The 21,224-nt window shown below is 37.0% G+C and overlaps 1 protein-coding gene across 3 annotated transcripts in view; it reads right to left on the bottom strand.

Annotated features, from left to right (window-relative positions):
• Window positions 1-397: 397 nt before the first annotated feature.
• Window positions 398-21,224, bottom strand: part of OLFM3 (olfactomedin 3) — a 61,469-nt gene continuing 40,642 nt past the window's right edge. For all 3 annotated transcript variants that reach the window (XM_055586891.1, XM_055586890.1, XM_055586892.1), the window contains 2 exons: window positions 2,465-2,571; window positions 398-1,344 (listed from right to left, as the gene is read on the bottom strand). In XM_055586891.1, coding sequence (XP_055442866.1) covers window positions 667-1,344; window positions 2,465-2,571 — 785 coding nt within the window. In that variant the 3' untranslated portion in view covers window positions 398-666. The remainder of the gene's footprint in view (window positions 1,345-2,464; window positions 2,572-21,224) is intronic.

The following is a 21,224-nucleotide window of genomic DNA, read 5'->3' as shown; positions in this document are numbered from 1 at the left end:
CCATAATGATTACTGAGATTAAACTTCAGTGTATTTTATAAAAAATATTACTTACTTTCACAGAAGTGAAGAGATACAATTGCACAATGGTGGTTACAATGGTAGAAATACGTATTGCCAATAAAGTGTTAGCAAGAGATTTAAAAATGACTGTACAGCACCGCATCAGAGAATCGTATAACAGCAAAATGATTAATATTATTTTCTCATATAAATAAGATCTTTAAATCTGTTTTAGAAATAAAGAGGGGAAAGTGTTTTTTCCCCTAATTCCTACCAAAATATTTTCTGATGTGGAGCAAAACAGTAAAAAATGACAGATTAAAAAAAAAAAAAAAAGACATTCATGCATTTAAGCCACCATTAATCTCTGACTCTAATATAAGGCAGATCATTAATCTTTTGTAAAAGTATGACTTTAGCCACTTAAGCTCTTTTAGTGCTTTTCATGACAAGGACATGATAGGCCTTGTAAATTAAGAAGTTAAGATGTGTTTCCAACAGGTTAATTTATACAAGTTCAGATGTTTTTTGAAACACCAACTTTATAATAAAAAAATGCTTTGGAGAAATGATGAAAGTTATAATAAAGAGAAAACAGAAGGGATCCTATAGAGTTGATCACAAATGACACTGTTCAGATTGATGGCAACAAATTACATTTGCTTATGTGTCATCCTCAGTCTTAATGATGTGGAAAAGGGTGACATTGAACAGGACCTGGTGACCATTGTTCCAGGCATACAGAGCTCTATCTCTTGCATTGTAGTCAAGCATGGAAATGTGAAAGTATTGGTTATGAAAGGGAATGTCCGTGTACTCATATGTGGAGGTTTTGGTGGAATAGGAATAATACACCTTGGCTCCAGTTAAGTGGGAGTTGGTGACATACAGTGTCCCACAGATCATGAAGGATTCCCCTGCACTTCTCTTGGGATAGCCAGTGTTCCAGCTCTTCATCACCTCCAGTGTGTCTTGGTTAAGTTGGCTGATGACAATATTGCCTGCATTCTGGTTAGTTGCATACACAGCCCACAGCCCGATTTCATCAGCCATTAAGTCGATGTCAGAGAACCCACCCCATGTGTAAGGATAAACGTTGTGAAAACCAGCATATTCCAGGCTTCGTTGGGCAAGCACTCTCCCCAAATCAAAGCTGTATTTGATGATGATGTTACTCTGATACTTGTTAAAATAGAGTGAGCCATTGTAGACAACATGGTTAGTTCCTGCCCATTTGAAAGGGAGGTTGTATGTTCTTGATTCAGCCCCACTGACAAAGTCAGCAATTGATTTGTACTCACGGACAATTTTATTGTTGGTATAACTGTCCATGTACCAAACCTGGAAAAAAGGGGGAAAATGGAATAAATTATATACGTTTTTGAGAATTCCAAAATAAAGACACTAAGAATCAGGACATATTACTATTGTCATTCTCAGACTCTGGAATGTTCTCTTTCCACTTACCTGCTGCAGTGTGATAGTGCTGCAGACTTTGACAAAGAACAGTGGCATGGCCTACATGGAAAGGAACAATGTACTGCCTTGAAATTGATTTGTTTTTTGTCCTTTCTCTTTTTATTGTTTTAAAATTTTTGATCATTTGGTGCTTATCACTGAGTGAACCATATATCAATGCAAAACATATCATTTTGTTCATTTACCTGATCAACTTGATTAGTGATAATTGCAAAAATCATCACATTTGGAAAATTTATTTATTCCACCCCTTGCTCTAAAAAATGTATGGTCTACTTTTGTACATTCAACTTATTTTCCCTTTATGGGCACCACAGAACCTTCTAGTAATAATTGTTCATTGGATCATCCTATAGGTACAACCACCTTTTAATGAAATAATTTTACTAATTAAGTTACTAAACTTAATTGGATATAACTTGTTTGGATATAACTCTTGAGAATCCTAATGTATACTGAGTTCAGTAATAGGACATTAATAGAGCCATGGTATGTTTCTAATATATTGATTTTCTTAATATGGATATTGCCAAATACCCTTAAAGTTTCAGCAATGTTTTCTTTAAAATTACCCCTAGATTCTAAGAATATATGGCTTGTTTAGTGAATTGGTTAACTCTTTAGATTTTTACTTATTTAGTGTTTTTTTTTTTTTTTTTTTTACACTAAGGAGCAAATTATAGGAGTATATGGAGAATTTTGTCCACTTATAATTAGCCCTTTAAAAGCATAAAACAGGTTTAAAACCAATAAAAATTAGGCTCACTATACTGATAAATTATAGGATAGAACATTTTACTAAAGTAAGTTTGACATATATCTGTAGATATGTTAATATTATCAAACTGAAAATATTTGCAAACAGTAAGTATAGTACTTTTCAAGTAGAAATTGATGTCCTTGAAAATAAGTGAATAGTGTCGTAGACATAAAATTTAATAAAACATAATTCTAAGCAAAGGTATTTGAGGAAGCAACATACTCTGTTATTTTTCTCAGATGCTAAAGGATCTGTCATCCAAGCACCAAATCGGGTTCCAGATGTCTTGACTGTAGTTGGGCCTGTGATTTTCATCAGTCTGCCACAGGCTGAAAATAGAGTAATATAAACATGTGGGTGAAAATGGCCAATGATTCCAACACACATATTTACACCAACAGCAAAGAAACGAATCCTAAAACAAAACAAAGAGAATTAATATCATTTATTCTAAATAAATGATCATTCATGTTGGGTGCTAAGATTTAACTATAATTTGAATCACAAGTAGTGGCTTTTTTCAGTGCTGTAAATCCAAAGTGTGGAGTTTTAAAATGAGAAATTATTTCTATAATCTGGACAGAAATAAAGGAAGAAAGTCATTTTACCAATTCAGCTGCTGTTTCTAAGTAGTCAGAGAAGTTAAACTATCCATGGACCTGTTTACCTGATCTTCAGCTCAGCTTCCCCTCACCTCACCCTCTCTCTTCATGCTTTGAGACTTTGGACTACTTTTATAAGCCAGAAAGAATTCTATAAGCTGATTTTCAGTTTCTACTGGTAAATGAGCAGCTCCTGTGAAAGTTATTTTTATAGAATGTAATAATGACACTGTAATCACAGTCTGCCTGAATGAGGTAAAGTTTTAAAGGGTAAAATGCCATTAGGTCTGGTAGAGCAGCCCTACGCTTTAGTACAAGGGAAAAAAAAAAATCCCTCAAAAGTCAAGCTCTAGTTATGAATAAAATCTTATGAAGAGCTTAGACATCATAAGTGCCAAAGTCTAAACGAAAAAGGAACCCAGGCATTTTGTGAATTTTTTTTTACCAAAATTTAAAAGTAATTTATCATACACATTCTGAGTGTCTATCAATGTTGACTTTGGTCTAAACAAAGAAATATTTCCTATTCATTTATACAACTTTTTCCTTTCTTTTTTTCCACTTAAAAATTGTTCTATATGGCCCATGCTGCTTATCCACCTCTGCTTGTCCTTAGAATTGATAGATTCTCCTTAGTACCTTTTGGTTCCTGTGTGTTTGGAAAGAAAAGAACAGATCCCCAAAGCAAATAAAGGGCAAAACTATTGTAGCTTAGGGCTTATCTTGGATAATTTTTCTCTATGTATGTTAATCATAAGAATAATTTATAACTGGCAGAATACTAAGCATGCAGCTAAAAAGATGATAAATGATAACATTATATTTTGTTCTATTACTTCATTGCTAACTACACAGTAAGTAATCTCCAGCCTTTGGTAAAGTCTAAGCTGAAGATATTTCTTCTTCTTCTTTTTTTTTTTTTTTGAGAAAATTAGATGTGATAGCATCTTTGTACATTTTATATAAATGAGTTACTTTATAATTTCCCAAGACTGGATAAACTGAGCCAATCAGAAGTCGAGTGGCATTATCTATATTGAATAGCAAGATGATTGGTTAAACCTACTAGCTCAAGTTGGTATAAACTCATGAACAGTATGTGAGTAAAACGTATCAGTTTGAACTAGAAAAAGGTAAATATATCCTGGGTTGTGTTGTACTTAGTCGTGTCTGACTCTTTGCAACCCCATGGGCTCTTGCTGGCCAGGCTCCTCTGTCCATGACATTTTCCAGTCAAGAATACTGGAGAGGGTTGTCATCTCCTACTCCAGGGGATCTTCCTGACCAAGGGAATGAACCCAGGTCTCCTGCATTGGAGGCAGATTCTTTACCATGGCACCATGTGGTAAGCCCCAAATGTATCCTGAAAGAGTATAAGTTGAATGTATTCTCTGAATGCACTCAGTAAGTGAAAGCTATATAATGTTTAATGGTGGCTTACATCAATATTTGTAAATGTACAGATGATAAAAGTGCATGAAAATTTAAAGTATATGTACATTGAGATAGAAAGACATCCCTTTTACTAAGAAAACACCACAAGTAAAATATGTGGCTTCCTCCTTAGGTGTGAACAATAAATTATTTCATTGAACAAAATATAAATATCAAATGTAGGTGAAATATGAAAAGTAACTGACATAGATGATAGAGCTTTTATTGCCTTTATTTTGCAAGATCTCATCAAAATGATGGTAAAGAAGTAAAATGTGGGGGTGTGGGGTCAAAGCAAAGAGAATGGTACAAACGCCTTGAGAGGAGAAGAAATTTTTAACAAATTTCTAGAAGGCAGAAAGTGATGGAGAATGGTAATTAATTAAAGGTGTAGGATTAAATGAGATGCAATCATGTCTATGCAAAGCAAATAAGAGCTGAGGATGGAGCTGCTCTGCTTTGAAGAAAAGTAAGGGACTCAGCATCTAAGAGCACTTAAAATGGCAATGCAGGAAGATCCTGAACTCACCTTCTTCCATGGATACAGCAAATCTGCAACTACATATGGGATAGTTCCAATGGAGTATTATTCCCTTGGAAAGGGATCTGAAAGCTGAATGAACAGAGGCTCCACAACAAAGGATAAAAGGACAGCATTGAGATGGGTAGAAGAGGCAGAGGTGGGCCTCTTGACTAGAGAAAAACAAAGTACCAGATTAAAAAGTTCATGGACCATAGGTGAAGAGGATCCACTTCCTGATCTGTAAGCATCTTCTGGAGATGTGTAAAGCAATTGGAATACTACCTGTGGACTGAGACACCAGTGGGAGCAATTTTGCAATCTCAGGCCACCTTGCTGAAGCCAATGCAGGTGGTTGCCATTTAGAAATTCTTCCTCTAACCTGTTAGTGCCAGTGGGTGCAGAGGAGATGACTGTTGCTTTTCATTCTAGCCATACACATACAATATTGAATTATAATTTAAAAAGTTAATATAGTTGCAAAAACTTAAAAGTGGACATTAAAAAGCAAAAGTCACATTTATATACTGCCTATTGAAAAATCATCCCCAGATTTTTATTTGCCATGCTTCTTTGCAGGTCTAGGGGGTAGTTGGAAATTGAAGATGCAAATAGTCTCCAGAATTGGAAGCTGTGAATCCTGTGCATTTTAATTTGATTTCAGTACTGTAAGCACTAGATTGAAATTGTATTCTCTAAACTTCTTGCTCTGTTTTACAATTAATAATGCAATCTCTCTCTCTCTCCAGTTTTTTTTATCTTAAAAAGGTAGAATCCATATTATGAATTTTAACATTCATTAGTCACTTCATATAGGTGTTAAGATAAGCTAGTAAGTGATAACATTGGTTAAACATTTGCAGGAGCTGTACTAAAAGGTACTGATCATGTGATTCCAGTAGAATTGTTTATTGTTTCAGAATAGTAAGTGATTATGACCTTGGAAGAATATGTGGCTATTGAATATCTATTCTCTATAGAAGGAATAATTAGATTAAAATGTCTTAAAAAATATCTTTCAAAGGTGAATAACATTACATGATCATTAAAAAAGAAGATACAAAGAATCTCAGATGCCAGTTTAAATTAGTTCTGGAGATAGATCAATATAATGTACCAAATAAGAAACATAAATGTAAGATAATGTTCACCCCCACAAAACTTTATACCCAGAGGAAATGACCAAATGGTAACACAATCAATAATAAATTATGATGATGTCAGACTGTTTTGATACTGAAAGTGGATAGAGATTTTGTAGTTACAAAGTTTAATATAACATTTTAGATGACCATAAAGTTAAACTTCAAACTGGGGTTTTTAACCTGTCTTCTCAGCAAAATTGACCTGGTTGCCATAGGGGGCCTCCAGTGCCTGAAGACTGAAATATAGCTTGGACAAAGCAAGAAGATGTAAAGCTCATATTTCCTTCAGTCATATGCATACTTTAGATGTTAAGTTGTTTTCTGGGCTTAATGCTTTTTGGGACTAAGATTCTCACCATGAATCTTATGAATCAACATTTCTAGAAACTGATAACACTTTAGTGGTTTGGCGTATCTTGGCTTCTGAAGCGTTTGGCTCTACCCCAGCATTGTATCTAAATGGCAAAGAGATACTGCTAAGCCTTATATTGTTTAGACCAGGAATTAAGAAAGAAATTACACCAGAGGTTAAAAGCTTCTAAACCTCAACTAAAAATGACTTTGCTTTCCTCTTGCAGCAGTAGGATTTTTCTCTGAAGTATGATAGAGGGTGAAATAAATAGTTATGATTTAAATGTGAAATAAGTATTTTTAAACACCATTTACTGAGAATATACTATGTACCAGGACTGTGCTAGATAATGAGGGTATAAGGTGAACAGGAAGACAAAATAGGTTCATAGGTTCTAGCTTCTCAAAATATGATTGTTTACATGCTATCCTTTCTGTTCCTCTTCTTTTCCTTTTTTGAATTCCACTGGCAAGGAAAGTTAAGTAGAGTTTATTTCAGACCAAAACTATTTGGAGAAAAAAAAATATATAGCATTGAGTGCCCTAAATATCTGTTGATGATAAATAAAATTTATAGAAATTCAGCCCTGGGTACTGAACTATATAATAACACTTCTTTCATTAACACAGCCTTCTTAGATACTAGAAATTTATCTCGTTTTAAGCCATATTTAACTGTACCCTTCTTCAGAACATACCCATGAATGGTCAAACATAGAAACAAGCAGATTCAACTAATCTTCCATGTTTTGTTTTCTGTAAAAAATGAAGGTGAGAGCCTTGAAAGGATAAGTTTAATGGAGTTATATTTGTCTAACAACATGGAGTTATTATGTCTAACAACACTTGATAAGGGTAGTGGTCTTATCTGTGTGGAAGTAACTTATGTCTATTATCTAGTAAATCAATAAAAATTTACAAACATTTAACTCTGGGAGATTTCAGTGAATAGGTTTATAAGTTAGATGAAAAGCATTTTCAAAATATGCCTGTAAATCTGTGTTAGCTCTGGTTTCAAATAAAAATGTTTTGTATCTAATCTGGCCAGGGAAGATCCTATAAATCCTAAAGAACTTTGTGTTTTGTGTACTTTGATTTTTCTCTGTATATCTTTCTGGTACTCTGGTCTTTGTCTTTCTGGTACCATTCGGAATTTGAGCTCAGCCCACCACAAGTTTTAATCCCAAAGTGACAGCCTTTCAGTAAACCAGTTGTTGTAATATTAATATAAAAAGTACACTTGAAGTGAAGAATTCACTTTTGTTTTGTTGAACAAAGCTAGTGGAGGTGATGGAATTCCAGTTGAGCTATTCCAAATCCTAAAAGATGATGCTGTGAAAGTGCTGCACTCATATGCCAGCAAATCTGGAAAATTCAGCAGTGGCTACAGGACTGGAAAAGGTATTTTAATCCCAGTCCCAAAGAAAGACAATGATAAAGAATGCTCAAACAACCACACTATTGCACTCCTTTCACAGGCTAGCAAAGTAATGCTCAAAATTCTCCAAGCCAGACTTCAGCAGTATGTAAACCATGAACTTCCAGAATTTCAAGCTGGATTTAGAAAAAGCAGAGGAACCAGAGATCAAATTGCCAACATCCGTTGGATCGTTGAAAAAGCAAGAGAGTTCCAGATGCCAAACCTTTGACTATGTAGATCACAAAAACCTATGGAAAATTCTTCAAGAGATGGGAATACCAGAGCTCCTTACTGCCTCCTGAGAAATCTGTATGCAGGTCAAGAAGCAACAGTTAGAACTAGACATGAAACAACAGACTGGTTCCAAATTGGGAAAAGTATACATCAAGGCTGTATATTGTCACCCTGCTTATTTGACTTATATGCAGAGTACATCATGTGAAATGCTGGGCTGGATGAATCACAAGCTGGAATCAAGATTGCCTTGCTGGGAGAAATATCAATAACCTCAGATATGCAGATGACACCATACTTATTGCAGAAAGTGAAGAAGAACTAAAGAGCCTCTTGAAAGTGAAAGAAGAGAGTGAAAAAGTTGGCTTAAAACTCAACATTCATAAAACTAAGATCATGGCATCTGGTCCCATCACTCCATGGCAAATAGATGGGGAAACAGTGGAAACAGTGACAGACTTTATTTTGGAGGGCTCAAAAATCACTGCAGATGGTGACAGCATCCATGAAATTAAAAGACGCTTATTCCTTGGAAGAAAATTTCAGTTCAGTTCAGTCGCTCAGTCATGTCTGACTCTTTGCGACCCCATGAATCGCAGCACGCCAGGCCTCCCTGTCCATCACCAACTCCCAGAGTTCACTCAGACTCATGTCCATCGAGTCAGTGATGCCATCCAAGCCATCTCATCCTCTGTCATCCCCTTCTCCTCCTGCCCCCAATCCCTCCCAGCATCAGAGTCTTTTCCAATGAGTCAACTCTTCGCATGAGGTGGCCAAAGTACTGCAGTTTCAGCTTTAGCATCACTCCCTCCAAAGAAATCCCAGGGCTGATCTCCTTCAGAATGGACTGGTTGGATCTCCTTGCAGCCCAAGGGACTCTCAAGAGTCTTCTCCAACACCACAGTTCAAAAGCATCAGTTCTTCGGCACTCAGCTTTCTTCACAGTTCAAATCTCACATCCATACATGACCACTGGAAAAACCATAGCTCTGACTAGACGGACCTTTGTTGGCAAAGTAATGTCTCTGCTTTTCAGACCAACCTAAACAGCATATTAAAAAGCAGAGACATGACTTTGCCAACAAAGGTCAGTCTAGTCAAGGCTATGGTTTTTCCAGTAGTTATGTATGGACAGGAGAGTTGGACTATAAAGAAAGATGAGCATGGAACAATTGATGCTTTTGAACTGTGGTGTTGGAGAAGACTCTTGAAAGTCCCTTGGACTGCAAGGGGATCCAACCAGTCCATCATAAAGGAAATCAGTCCTAAATATTTATTGGAAGAACTGATGCTGGAGCTGAAACTCCAATACTCTGGCCACCTGATACAAAGAACTGACTCACTAGAAAACACCCTGATGCTGGGAAAGATTGAAGGCCGGAGGACAAGGGGATGACAGAGGATGAGATGGTTGGATGGCATCACCTTCACAATGGACAGGAGTTTGAGTAAGCTCTGGGAATTGGTGATGGAAAGGGAAGCCTGGTGTGCTGCCGTCCATGGGGTCACAAAGAGTTGGACCCGGATGAGCCACTGAACTGAACTGAGAATGATGAGAAAGACAGTGATGTGAAAGACATAACACCTCTGTTCTGGTGAAGCTTACATTTTGATGGGAATAGTGAGAAAATAAGTGAAAAATAAGCAACCTAGCTAATAGATCAGATAAGAATAAATTTAGTGTATATTTAAGTAATTTGATAAAGAGGGACAGGGGAACTGCTTTAGATGGGTGGGTAGGGAATACCTTTCAAAGAAGGTGGTGTTTAATTTGGGATCTAATTGACAAGGAGGAAGCTATGGATCCTTGAAGAGAGAGATGTTTAGATCGTGAATCAGCTAGAGGAAGGCAGGATTCTAAAGTAACTGGAGGCATGGTTTAAGAAATCTGCCTGGATTTGAATCCTGATTTTATCACTCACTCCCTGGGGGTCTTGAACAGTTGGTAACTTCTCAGTGTCTGGTGGGTAACAGCAGTAATAATACCTAACTCAAACAGTTATTGGGAGGATTATATAAAAATATATGCCAAGTGTTTTGATTAGTGTTTTATACACAGTTAATTGTCTAATAAATGTTAGCCATTGTTATAGGTCAGTAAATCTTAGCTATTATTATTGTTCTTGCAAAGGAACTGAATTTGAACATGCTTGAGAGTTAAAAGGAAAACTGAATTAAAAATGAAGAAAGCCAGTGTATCTGGAGAAAACTTGGAAAAGTAGATGGTGAGGTTGTAGAGGTGAATAGAATAAAGCTTTGCAAAATCACAGTATTTGAATTTTATTCTAGGTTAATGGAAAGCTATTGGAGGATTTTAACAAAATGGGAAAGTGATAAAATGTGAGTTGTATTTAAAAAAGATCACTCTAGCCATACGTGGAAAATTAATTGTAGAGGAGATATAGGCAAAGAGACCCATTGAATGTTATCACATTGGGCTATGTTATCACATTGAGAGATAATGAAAGTGGTAATGAAGACTGGATGAAGCACAAGCTGGAACCAAGATTGTCGGGAGAAATATCAATAACCTCAGATATGCAGATGACACCATTCTTATGGCAGAAAGTGAAGAACTAAAGAGCCTCTTGATGAAAGTGAAAGAGGAGAGTGAAAAAGTTGGCTTAAAACTTAACACTCAGAAAACTAAGATCATGGCATCTGGTCCCATCACTTCATGGCAAATAGCTGGGGAAACAATGGAAACAGTGACAGACTTTATTTTTGGGCTCCAAAATGACTGCAGATGGTGACTGAAGCCATGAAATTAAAAGATGCTTACTCCTTGGAAGAAAAGTTATAACCAACCTAGACAGTTTATTAAAAAACAGAGACATTACTTTGCCAACAAAGGTCCATCTAGTCAAAGCTCTGGTTTTTCCAGTAGTCGTGTATGGATGTGAAAGTTGGAGTATAAAGAAAGCTGAGCATGGAAAAATTGATGTTTTTGAACTGTGGTGTTGGAGAAGATTCTCAAGAGTCCCTTGGATAGCAAGGAGATCCAACTAGTCCATCCTAAAGGAAATCAGTCCTGAATATTCATTGGAAGGACTGATGTTGAAGTTGAAACTCCAATATTTGGGCCACCTGATATGAGGAACTGACTCATTGGAAAAGACCCTAATGCTGGGAAAGCTTGAAGGAGGGAGGAGAAGGGGATAACAGAGGATGAAATGGTTGGATGGCATCACTGACTCAATGGACATGAGTTTGAGTAAACTCTGGATGTTGGTCATGGACAGGGAGGCCTGGCGTGCTGCAGTCCATTGGGTCACAAGAAGTCTGACATGACTGAGCAACTGAACTGAATGAAGATGGAGAAAAGTAGATGTATTTGGGTTATAAATATTTTTTTCTTTCTTGGATAAAGTCAATGGGACCAGGCTTTGGATTAGATGTTAGATCGGGAAGTAGAAAGAGAAAGAAAATCTCAAATTGAAAAATAATTGAAATATTGGCTTGTTCAGATGGTCAGATTATAGGGTCATTTACTCAGATTAAATGCTCAGGAAGGAATGGGTTTGGAAACAAAACTCGAGAATTCTGTATGAATTATTTTATGTTGTTTCATGACTATTATCCTTACTCGTAGAGAGATAGAGATGACAGTATACAAATCTAGATAGTGGACACCCTTCTGAGACAGTTTTCAGAGTCTTCAGCACATCGATATTAGTGAAAGCCAGAGCCTTGAAGAGAGGGCACACACAAAGAAGAGGAAAGCATATAGAACAGAATTCTGGGACATCACAGTATTTATAGCACCCAGTGAAGGAGCCCAATAAGAAACTATGAATGGAATAGGGAAAATAGTGTAGTGTTAAGAAATCCTAAAGAACATGTTTTAGGAAGGATGAAGTACTGACCTCAGGGGAATACAGAGATTGTTCAGAAATAATCAAAGAAATGATCATGGAATTTGGCAGCGAGAAGTCATTCATGATTAGAAAAATCAAATGAAGAGAATGTTGAGATCAGAAGCTGAGTTAGAGTTGGTTTTGTAAAGACTGTAAACTAAAGCAGGAGCTATAAAAGATTATTTTAACTAAGAAGCAGAGAAAAGAGGGTGGAGAAATATGAGGTTATGGGAAAATTTAGTTACTCTAACATCTTGTACTAATGTTACTCTTGTTGCTTAATAAAGATTTGTTTGCCTTTATAAATAATCTAGTAGAGAGGGAGAAACTGATAATACAAATGGAAAAAATGAATTTCATAAGCAGATGATAGATGGTGATTGCAGCCATGAAATTAAAAGACACTTACTCCTTGGAGGGAAAGTTATGACCAATCTAGACAGCATATTAAAAATCAGAGACACTACTTTGCCAACAAAGGTCCATCTAGTCAAGGCTATGGTTTTTCCAGTGATCATGTATGGATGTGCGAATTGGACTATAAAGAAAGCTGAGCGCAGAAGAATTGATGCTTTTGAACTGTGGTGTTGGAGAAGACTCTTGAGAGTCCCTTGGATAGTATGGAGATCCAGCCAGTCCATCCTAAAGGAGATCAGGCCTGTGTGTTCATTGGAAGGACTGATGATGAAGCTAAAACTCCAATACTTTGGCCACCTGATGCGAAGAGCTGACTCATTTGAAAAGACCCTGATGCTGGGAAAGATTGTGGGCAGGAGAATGGGATGACAGAAGATGAAAGGGCTGGATGGCATCACGGACTCAATGGATATGGTTTTGGGTGGACTCTGGGAGTTGGTGATGGAGAGGGAGGCCTGGCATGCTGCACTTCGTGGGGTCACAAAGAGTCAGACACGACTGAGTTACTGAACTGAACACTGAACTATCTTTTTATGGTTTTGTTGTTGTTTGTCTCTCTGTTCTTCCACAATTTCTCAGGAAATGTTCTTTGTGCAGTGTATTTCATCCAGGTTAGAATCCTGAGGTGAGTGATAGGAGATCTGGTTTCTGAGTCATAATATTAAATCATCATATAATATTGGATAATGTAGTTATTTTCCAGGATGGAGTTTTCTCATCTCTGAAAGTTCTGAAGCTTAACATTTTGTTACTCTAACTAAGGGGACATGGAATGGATAGAAGCTTCTCTTATAAATAGTTATTAGCTTCCTAAAGTTCATCTTGTCAAGTGAAATTAATATATTAAAATTTCAGGAATTTATAAAAACTGGCCGCTTTTTTAGTTATAATTTGTGGTAGTATTAAGTAAACACAGGTATTCTCATTCTAACTGAGCACAGAAGTTACAAAGTAAAATAAAAAATAAAAGTCATTTCTGTTTCTTGGTTCCCTCAAACTGGCTTTTGCTCAAATAAACATTATTTTTCCGACTTTTCCCTCACTTCCTATGAGGACAAAGGAAGCCAGACAGAAAGGATAATTTCCCAAAATGCCTGAAAGATAAATGTTCCTGCAAAAATGATTGGCATAGAAGGAAGTTAGAAGTCTTGCTTCATTGATTTTCTCCTGCTGTGCTCTTCTGTCTGCTGTGAGACACATGAAAATATTAACATTTTATACTGTTCTACATATGCATGGTTTTGTATGTTCAGAAAATATACTGAATGGGTAGTTGAAAAAAGCAACCATTTTAATACTCTGAGGATTTTGAGACATTAAGTCTTTTATGATTAGTTTCAATCCATATTTATCAGTAAGTAGTTCGGGAAAAGATATCATTTGGGATTCCACAGGAAGATCAGTTGTTTGGATCAATGAAGCATAAAAACCATCTGTCTTTTTGTTTATTTCTTTAATATATAATTGTACTTTGTAATATCCTGGACTAGTAGCTCAGGCTTTGAATCCTAAGGCCATGACTATATAAATAAATGGAGTGGCAAATATGTTTATGACTGAATGTTATTTCTTTTCACTTAAGGCTGTTGGAGAACTCATGTAGCAAAAAGTAGATATGATTTGATCTTTGAAGTCTGTTTATTAAAGCTGCTTAGGTTTGTCTCCATCATATATTGTATAGTAAAATCTGTTTATATTTATATTATTTAACCTTTTATTGGAGAAGGCAATGGCACCCCACTCAAGTACTCTTGCTTAGAAAATCCCATGGATGGAGGAGCCTGTTAGGCTGCAATCCATGGGGTCGCTAAGAGTCGGACACGACTGAGCAACTTCACTTTCACTTTTCACTTGCATGCATTGGAGAAAGAAATGGCAACCCACTCCTGTGTTCTTGCCTGGAGAATCCCAGGGACGGGGGAGCCTGGTGGGCTGCTGTCTATGGGGTTGCACAGAGTCGGACACGACTGAAGTGACTTAGCATAGCATAACCTTTTATTTACATGTCTAATCTCACCGACTGCACTGCTGAAGGAAAGTTGGGGGATAAGAATGGACATATAGATGCTGTATTGCATGGCTTAGAATGAGTTTTCAGTGCATGTCTGGTAAATGGGATCAAGAATAACATGTGTCTAAATACCTCCACTATCCAAAATTAACAGAATTTTACTCTTAAATTATTTTAAAAACTGCGTGAACTTTTTCTGAGCTTAAGCTTATATTATGCATGCATCTTTAAGGAGAAACCTATTTAATATCCAAACTAAATGGAGCAGAATTGTATCCTGAAAACCAGTAATTTGGCAATTCACGCTTGCCTCTGAAAAACACAGGTTTTATATTGTTAAAAGGCTTATAATTTAGTTGTAATCTAGAAAAATGTAGGACATAGAAAAGGAAGATAAATAATAAACAATTTATGGTAGAACAAAATATATAAAGTACTCCCAAAATGTCCTAAAATCACTAGGACTTCAGGGTTCCAGAAGAATGAATCATCAAGTTCATGGACACTATAGAAGTAGCATTCTATATTGTAATTTTGAATTTTAGGAAGAATCAGTTCAGTTCAGTCACTCATTCAAGTCCGACTGTTTGCAAACCCATGGACTGCATCATGCCGGGCTTCCCTATCCATCACCAATTCCCAGAGTTTACTCAAACTCATGTCCATTGAGTCAGTGATGCCATCCAACCATCTCATCCTCTGTCCTCCCGCCTTCAAATTTCCTAGCATCAGGGTCTTTTCCAGTGAGTCAGTTCTTTGCATCAGGTAGCCCAAGTATAGGAGTTTCAGCTTCAGCATCAGTCCTTCCAATGAATATTCAGGACTGATTTCCTTTAGGATAAACTGGTTGGATCTCCTTGCAGTCCAAGGGACTCTTAAAAGTCTTCTCCAACACCACAGTTCAAAAGCATCAATTCTTCAGTTCTCAGCTTTCTTTGTAGTCCAACTCTCACATCCATACATGACTACTGGAAAAACTGTAGCTTTGACTAGACGGACCTTTGTTGGCAAAGTAATGTCTCTGCTTTTTAATATACTGTCTAGGTTGGTCATAGCTTTTCTTCCAAGGAGGATACATCTTTTAATTTCATGGCCGCAGTTACTATCTGCAGTGATGTTGGAGCCCCCACCAAAATAAAATCTCTCACTGTTTCCATTGTTTCCCTGTCTATTTGCCATGAAGTGATGGGACCGAATGCCATGATCTTAGTTTTCTGAATGTTGAGTTTTAAGCCAAGTTTTTCACTCTTCTCTTTCATTTAGGAAGAATAGGACTTAGGAAGTGCTATTCTTCACAGTGAAAAGTGCTATTCTTCACTTAGGAAGAACAGGACTCCTTAATAAATGTGAAAGTGAAAGTGAAATCACTTAGTCGTGTCTGACTCTTTTCGACCCCATGGGCTGTAGCCTACCAGGCTCCACTGTCCATTGGATTTTCCAGGCAAGAGTACTGGAGTGGATCGCCATTTTCTTCTCCAGGGAATCTTCCTGACCCAGGGCTCAAACCAGGATCTCCCACGTTGTAGGCAGATGCTTTACTGTCTGAGCCACCAGAGAAGTTCTCAATTTAATTTGAGGAGGTATTCTTATAAATATCTCCCATTAAATCTCCAAGTTAAATCCCAGGCACACAGTTTGACTTTTCTGTTAATTCTTCCTTTCACTGAGATTTTTACTGTCTATTGCTTTAAGTGGTAAGTAGAGCAAAATATCAGGTATTCTGAATGAAATACTGCATTGCTCTTAAAAGAACAGATGGCAACAAAAACCAAGACTAAAAAAAGGTTGTGTTTTTGTTGTCTTTTTTCCCCAAAAGATAGTTATTTTACAGTTGATGTACACTGATTTATTTCTTGAAAGCAACATAAAGCTTTTTATTTTAAAAATAGTATTTGCTCTCAGAGACCCTATAGACACTAATTTTTACCTATTATGTTTCAGATATTTTATCATATTCTATATAGATTCAACTGAAACAAGACACAGATGATCCCTGACTTCTCAGTGCAGGGATAACTCCATAACGTAGTAAAGATTAAAGAAAAGCAAATGGGCATTTTGTGTAAAATATCTGAGGTGCCATGGGGAAGAGGGGTGGGGGCATGTGGGAGACTATGCTAAGGGAATTCAGCCATGTTAAGGAGCAATCAGAGAAGTCTCCATAGAAAAGTTGGTATCTGGTCTAAAATTAAAAAGCAAGCTTTGAATTTGGATAAGTAAGGTGGAGAGGAAATTCAGAGTCCAGGAGGGGAAGAAGCATGCAAGATTGAGAAATTGAAAGGATTAGAGTGAGTACATGATGAGAATTGGAGAGAAAAGGCAGAGTGAGGCAGAATCCATGTCATCGAAACAAACCATGAACAGCTATTTAGATTTAATTTTAAAGGAAAATCACTTAAACACGGTGTGCTATAATTAGATTTGCATTTCAAAAAGAGTATAAATATCTATTGTGGTGGAGCGGGAATGACTTCAGGTAAGGGGAGTGCTTCGGAGGTCTTTGTAGTATTCCATCTGAGAGGTGATGAATGGTGTTCTTGATTAGGGTGGTGAAAGTGTGATGTAAAGAGGTGGTTTTGAGAAATCCGTGAGAGAGGTAAAGATGTGGTAATTGTGTATGACTGAAGTTCAGGGAAGAATCAAAAATGACTCTGACATCTTTCTACAGCAATTGGGTTCTTTTTTTGTTGTTTTTGGCTTTTTTAATTTATTAATATTTTTTTTACTTTACAATATTGTATTGGTTTTGCCATACATCAACATGCATCCGCCACGGGTGTACACGTATTCTGGCCTGGAGAATTCCATGGACTGTATAGCTTATGGGGTCTCAAAGAGTTGGACACAAATGAGCAACTTTCACTTTCACTTTAGTAACAAAGAAATACCCAGGATACCTCAGTACGTTTAACTCAGTAAATAAATATGGGTTCTGTTTACTGAGTTAAACGTACTGAGGTATTCTGGGCATTTCTTTGTTACTAAAGTAAAAGTGAAAGTTGCTCATTTGTGTCCAACTCTTTGCGACCCCATAGGCTATACAGTCCATGGACTTCTCCAGGCCAGAATACGGGAGTGGGTAGCCTTTCCATTCTCCAGGGGATCTTCCCAACCCAGGGATTGAACCCAGGTCTCCTGCAATGCAGACGGATTCTTTACCAGCTGAGCCACAAGGGAAGCCCATTGTGGCTCTGTTACTATGTACCCAACAAAAGATACCATGTGTGAGAAAGAAATCTCAGTCTTTGAAATCAGAAGGATTTGGGATTAGAGTTGCTGCCTCCAACATGTACTTTTGGCAAATTTAAGCTGAGTATCTGTTCCATAAATTGCTAGTAATAATACCCGACCCACAGTTGCTGCCGCAGTTAAGACTAACATACATAAAAAAGCTGGCAGTGTCTGTCAAGCAGTAGGCTCTCAGCATTGCTGCAGTTGTCTGCCTATGTGCTTATTCCCCACAATAATGCAAGCTTCTTGGCAGTAGAAGGGCACTGCCTGCTACTCATCTTTGTATCCCCAAATACCTGGTTAAATGCCAGTGCACACTGGAGAGTTAATAAATATTTACTGAATGTACAAATAAGATTATTGTCACAATTTGGTTTTTCTTTTACAACTAATTTGGCATAAACATGATAAAGATTGTAACCCACGTTGAAATTACTTACAATTTCAAGTCTCTAATGCTGTTACTTCTGCTAAACATCAAGGCTCAGAACTGTTCCTTTAATAGAAGGGTGTGTCTTGTATTTCACTAGATGGCACCAAACCATTGCCCTAAAATAGAACTAACATAAGGAAGTGGGAGAGGAGTGTAAAGGGCTGGAAAGTCAGAAAGCCTGATTATAATCTACATTAGATTTCTATTGGTGATCTCAGGGGTTGTACAAGAGCATTAACTGTGCTTTTCCAGTTAGATTCTCACAGGCATATAATTATAGTTTGCATGCCCTGGAACGTGATATGATTTAATTAAGCACAGGGGACTTTATTCAGTCCCTCACAGGAGAAAATTAAGTACTTAGGAAACAGCATTACTGTACCTTATTCGGGCCACTAGGGTGCATTGCTGTTGAAGCTTTTTTTTTTCTAATTTTTATTTTCTCTAAAACTTTAATTCCCTAGAAGAAATAAGCTGAATGGTGCCCTAGTGATCTCAGTGTCTTATGAGTCCTTCTCATGACCTTATTAAGTTAAACTTTGCAGGCAATGACACTAGTTTGTTTTTTAGTTTCTTAAAATTCATGTGATGTACACTGACATTTTCCCTAAAAACAAATCAGCTGCAAAGGTGAGTGGAAATGTATTCCTCATAGTTGAAGTTTTATTTTCTTTCCCCAGTCCATTTTTACACTCTACTAATTTGCCTGTTGTGTGTTGAGGCTTTTGTGAAGAACAAAGATGTCACTGATGGATAAGCCTTCTTGCTCCTGTTACTATATTGCTGATATCATAATTATTCAATGTCCCGCTCTACATGTGAGCAGCATAGTAGCTGGATTTTGGACCTTTTTGGAACAATGAACTCCTGATATGTTTGTTTTTTTTCCCTCTACATTTACTGTGAATGGTCCTAATTTTATTTAACATCTATTTTCTGAGTCTGTATGTTCTAATATTTTGATATTGAGGCACTTCTTTATGAGATACTGCTGGGTAGGCAGCTAGAAGTGTTCACAGAGCTAAGTTGGTCCAATCTGTACAAATTTTCAGGGATTATAAAAACTAAGTAAAGTGTTACTCAAATTATAACTTGGTGTCACACAAAGTTTATATATATATATATATATGTATTTTTTGATGTAAATATATGTACCTAACCAAGTACTTCCATTGAAATTGGAGTAATTCTTTTTCTAATGAAAAAATATAAAGATTCACTTATTTTTTCAAGAACCAGTGTGACTCTCACAGTGTCAGGGCTGTCTCTCTCTACTTAGACATGTTTTCTATATTGTAATTAAGCCAATAGCAAACCTCTTTGCACAGAGAGTCTCAGTAAATGGTTTTGATGAATTGGCATAAACATGGTGTGATGGAGAAAAGTACCCAAGTGTTCCAAACCATTCCTGGGACAAAAGTATAAATGAGTTAGAATCACTGGTTGTGGCACTGGCCTCTTTGTTAAGTGAATAGGGATCTGAGGGTTACCAATAATCTAAAGTGAAGCACTTGTGATGTGAGAACTATTTTCAGTATTTTGTAAGGTCATATTAATTAATCAAAGAGCATTCATCTCATTAAATAAAAAAGTAAATACTAATGTTATTGTTATTTGATATCTATATTTGCTGGGCTGGATGAAGCACAAGCTGGAATCAAGATTGCTGGGGAAATATCAATAACCTCAGATATGCAGATGGCACCACTCTTAAGGCAGAAAGCGAAGAAGAACTAAAGAGCCTCTTGATGAAAGTGAAAGAAGAAAGAGAAAAAGTTGGCTTAAAGTTCAACATTCAGAAAACAAAGATCATGGCATCTGGTCCCATCACTTCATGGGAAATAGATGGGGAAACAGTGGAAACAGTGGCAGACTTTATTTTTCTGGGCTCCAAAATCACTGCAGATGGTGACTGCAGCCATGAAATTAAAAGACGCTTACTCCTTGGAAGGAAAGTTATGACCAACCTAGATAGCATATTGAAAAGCAGCGACATTACTTTGCTAACAAAGGTCCATCTAGTCAAGGCTATGGTTTTTCCAGTGATCATGTATGGATGTAAGAGTTGGACTGTGAAGAAAACTGAGCGCTGAAGAATTGATGCTTTTGAACTGTGGTGTTGGAGAAGACTCTTGAGAGTCCCTTGGACTGCAAGGAGATCCAACCAGTCGATTCTAAAGGAGATCAGTCCTGGGTGTTTTTTGGATGCTGAAGCTGAAACTCCAATACTTTGGAGTTTCCTCATGTGAAGAGTTGACTCATTGGAAAAGACTCTGATGCTGGGAGGGATTGAGGGCAGGAGGAGAAGGGGACGACAGAGGATGAGATGGCTGGATGGCATCACCGACTCAATGGACATGAGTTTGGGTGAACTCCGGGAGTTGGTGATGGACAGGGAGGCCTGGTGTGCTGCAATTCTTGGGTCTGCAAAGAATCAGACACGATTGAGCAACTGAACTGAACTGAACTGAAATATGCATTTGGATACTTCTTTGAACCACTAAAGTAACTTAGATATTGAGAGCCCTCAAACAATTCTTTATTTGGGATTTTTTTCTTGTTGGTGCAGACATCATTTAGCAAGCTATAAAATCAATCTGTACATAGAACTAAATTATTTCTTGATTAAAAAAAGAATAAAATATAACAGCAGAATTTATGTCAGTAATGTTTACCTATTTTCCATTTGCAGTAAACTCCACAGTTTGAATTATAAAAGCAAACCATCTAAAGGAGTTTTTAAGTGTTGTATTAAATGACTTTTCCCTTGCTTAGTCCTATGCCATCTTGACACAAATATGTGGCTGAAGGAGATAATTTTTTTTTGTAAGTAAAAGAGATTATTCTGTTAGTTTTTGAAATACCTAATATTTACTCTGTTGAAAGTTTAGAAATTGTTATATGACTGCTTATAGAATTAATTGATTCAGCAAATTTTACTAACTTAATAAGATTTTTAGGCATTGAGAGATACAGTACTTAGACTGAATATCATAGACACTGTACTTATTCTTGTGGAACAAAACTCTAACAAAAGAGTCATGCAGTTACACACAAAATGATAATGAAACATGGAAAGTCCAATCATTGATGAGATATCAAGATTTGAGAGCACCTAGAGAAGGCAATGGCACCCCACTCCAGTACTTTTGCCTGGAGAATCCCATGGATGGAGGAGCCTGGTAGGCTATAGTCCATGGGGTCGCTAAGAGTCGGACACGACTGAGCGACTTCACTTTCACTTTTCACTTTCATGCATTGGAGAAGGAAATGGCAACCCACTCCAGTATTCTTGCCTGGAGAATCCCAGGGACAGAGGAGCTAGTG

Source organism: Bubalus kerabau, chromosome 6 (assembly GCF_029407905.1).
Source record: "Bubalus kerabau isolate K-KA32 ecotype Philippines breed swamp buffalo chromosome 6, PCC_UOA_SB_1v2, whole genome shotgun sequence".
Lineage (NCBI taxonomy): Eukaryota > Metazoa > Chordata > Mammalia > Artiodactyla > Bovidae > Bubalus > Bubalus kerabau.
This window is presented reverse-complemented; position numbering and strand designations above follow the sequence as displayed.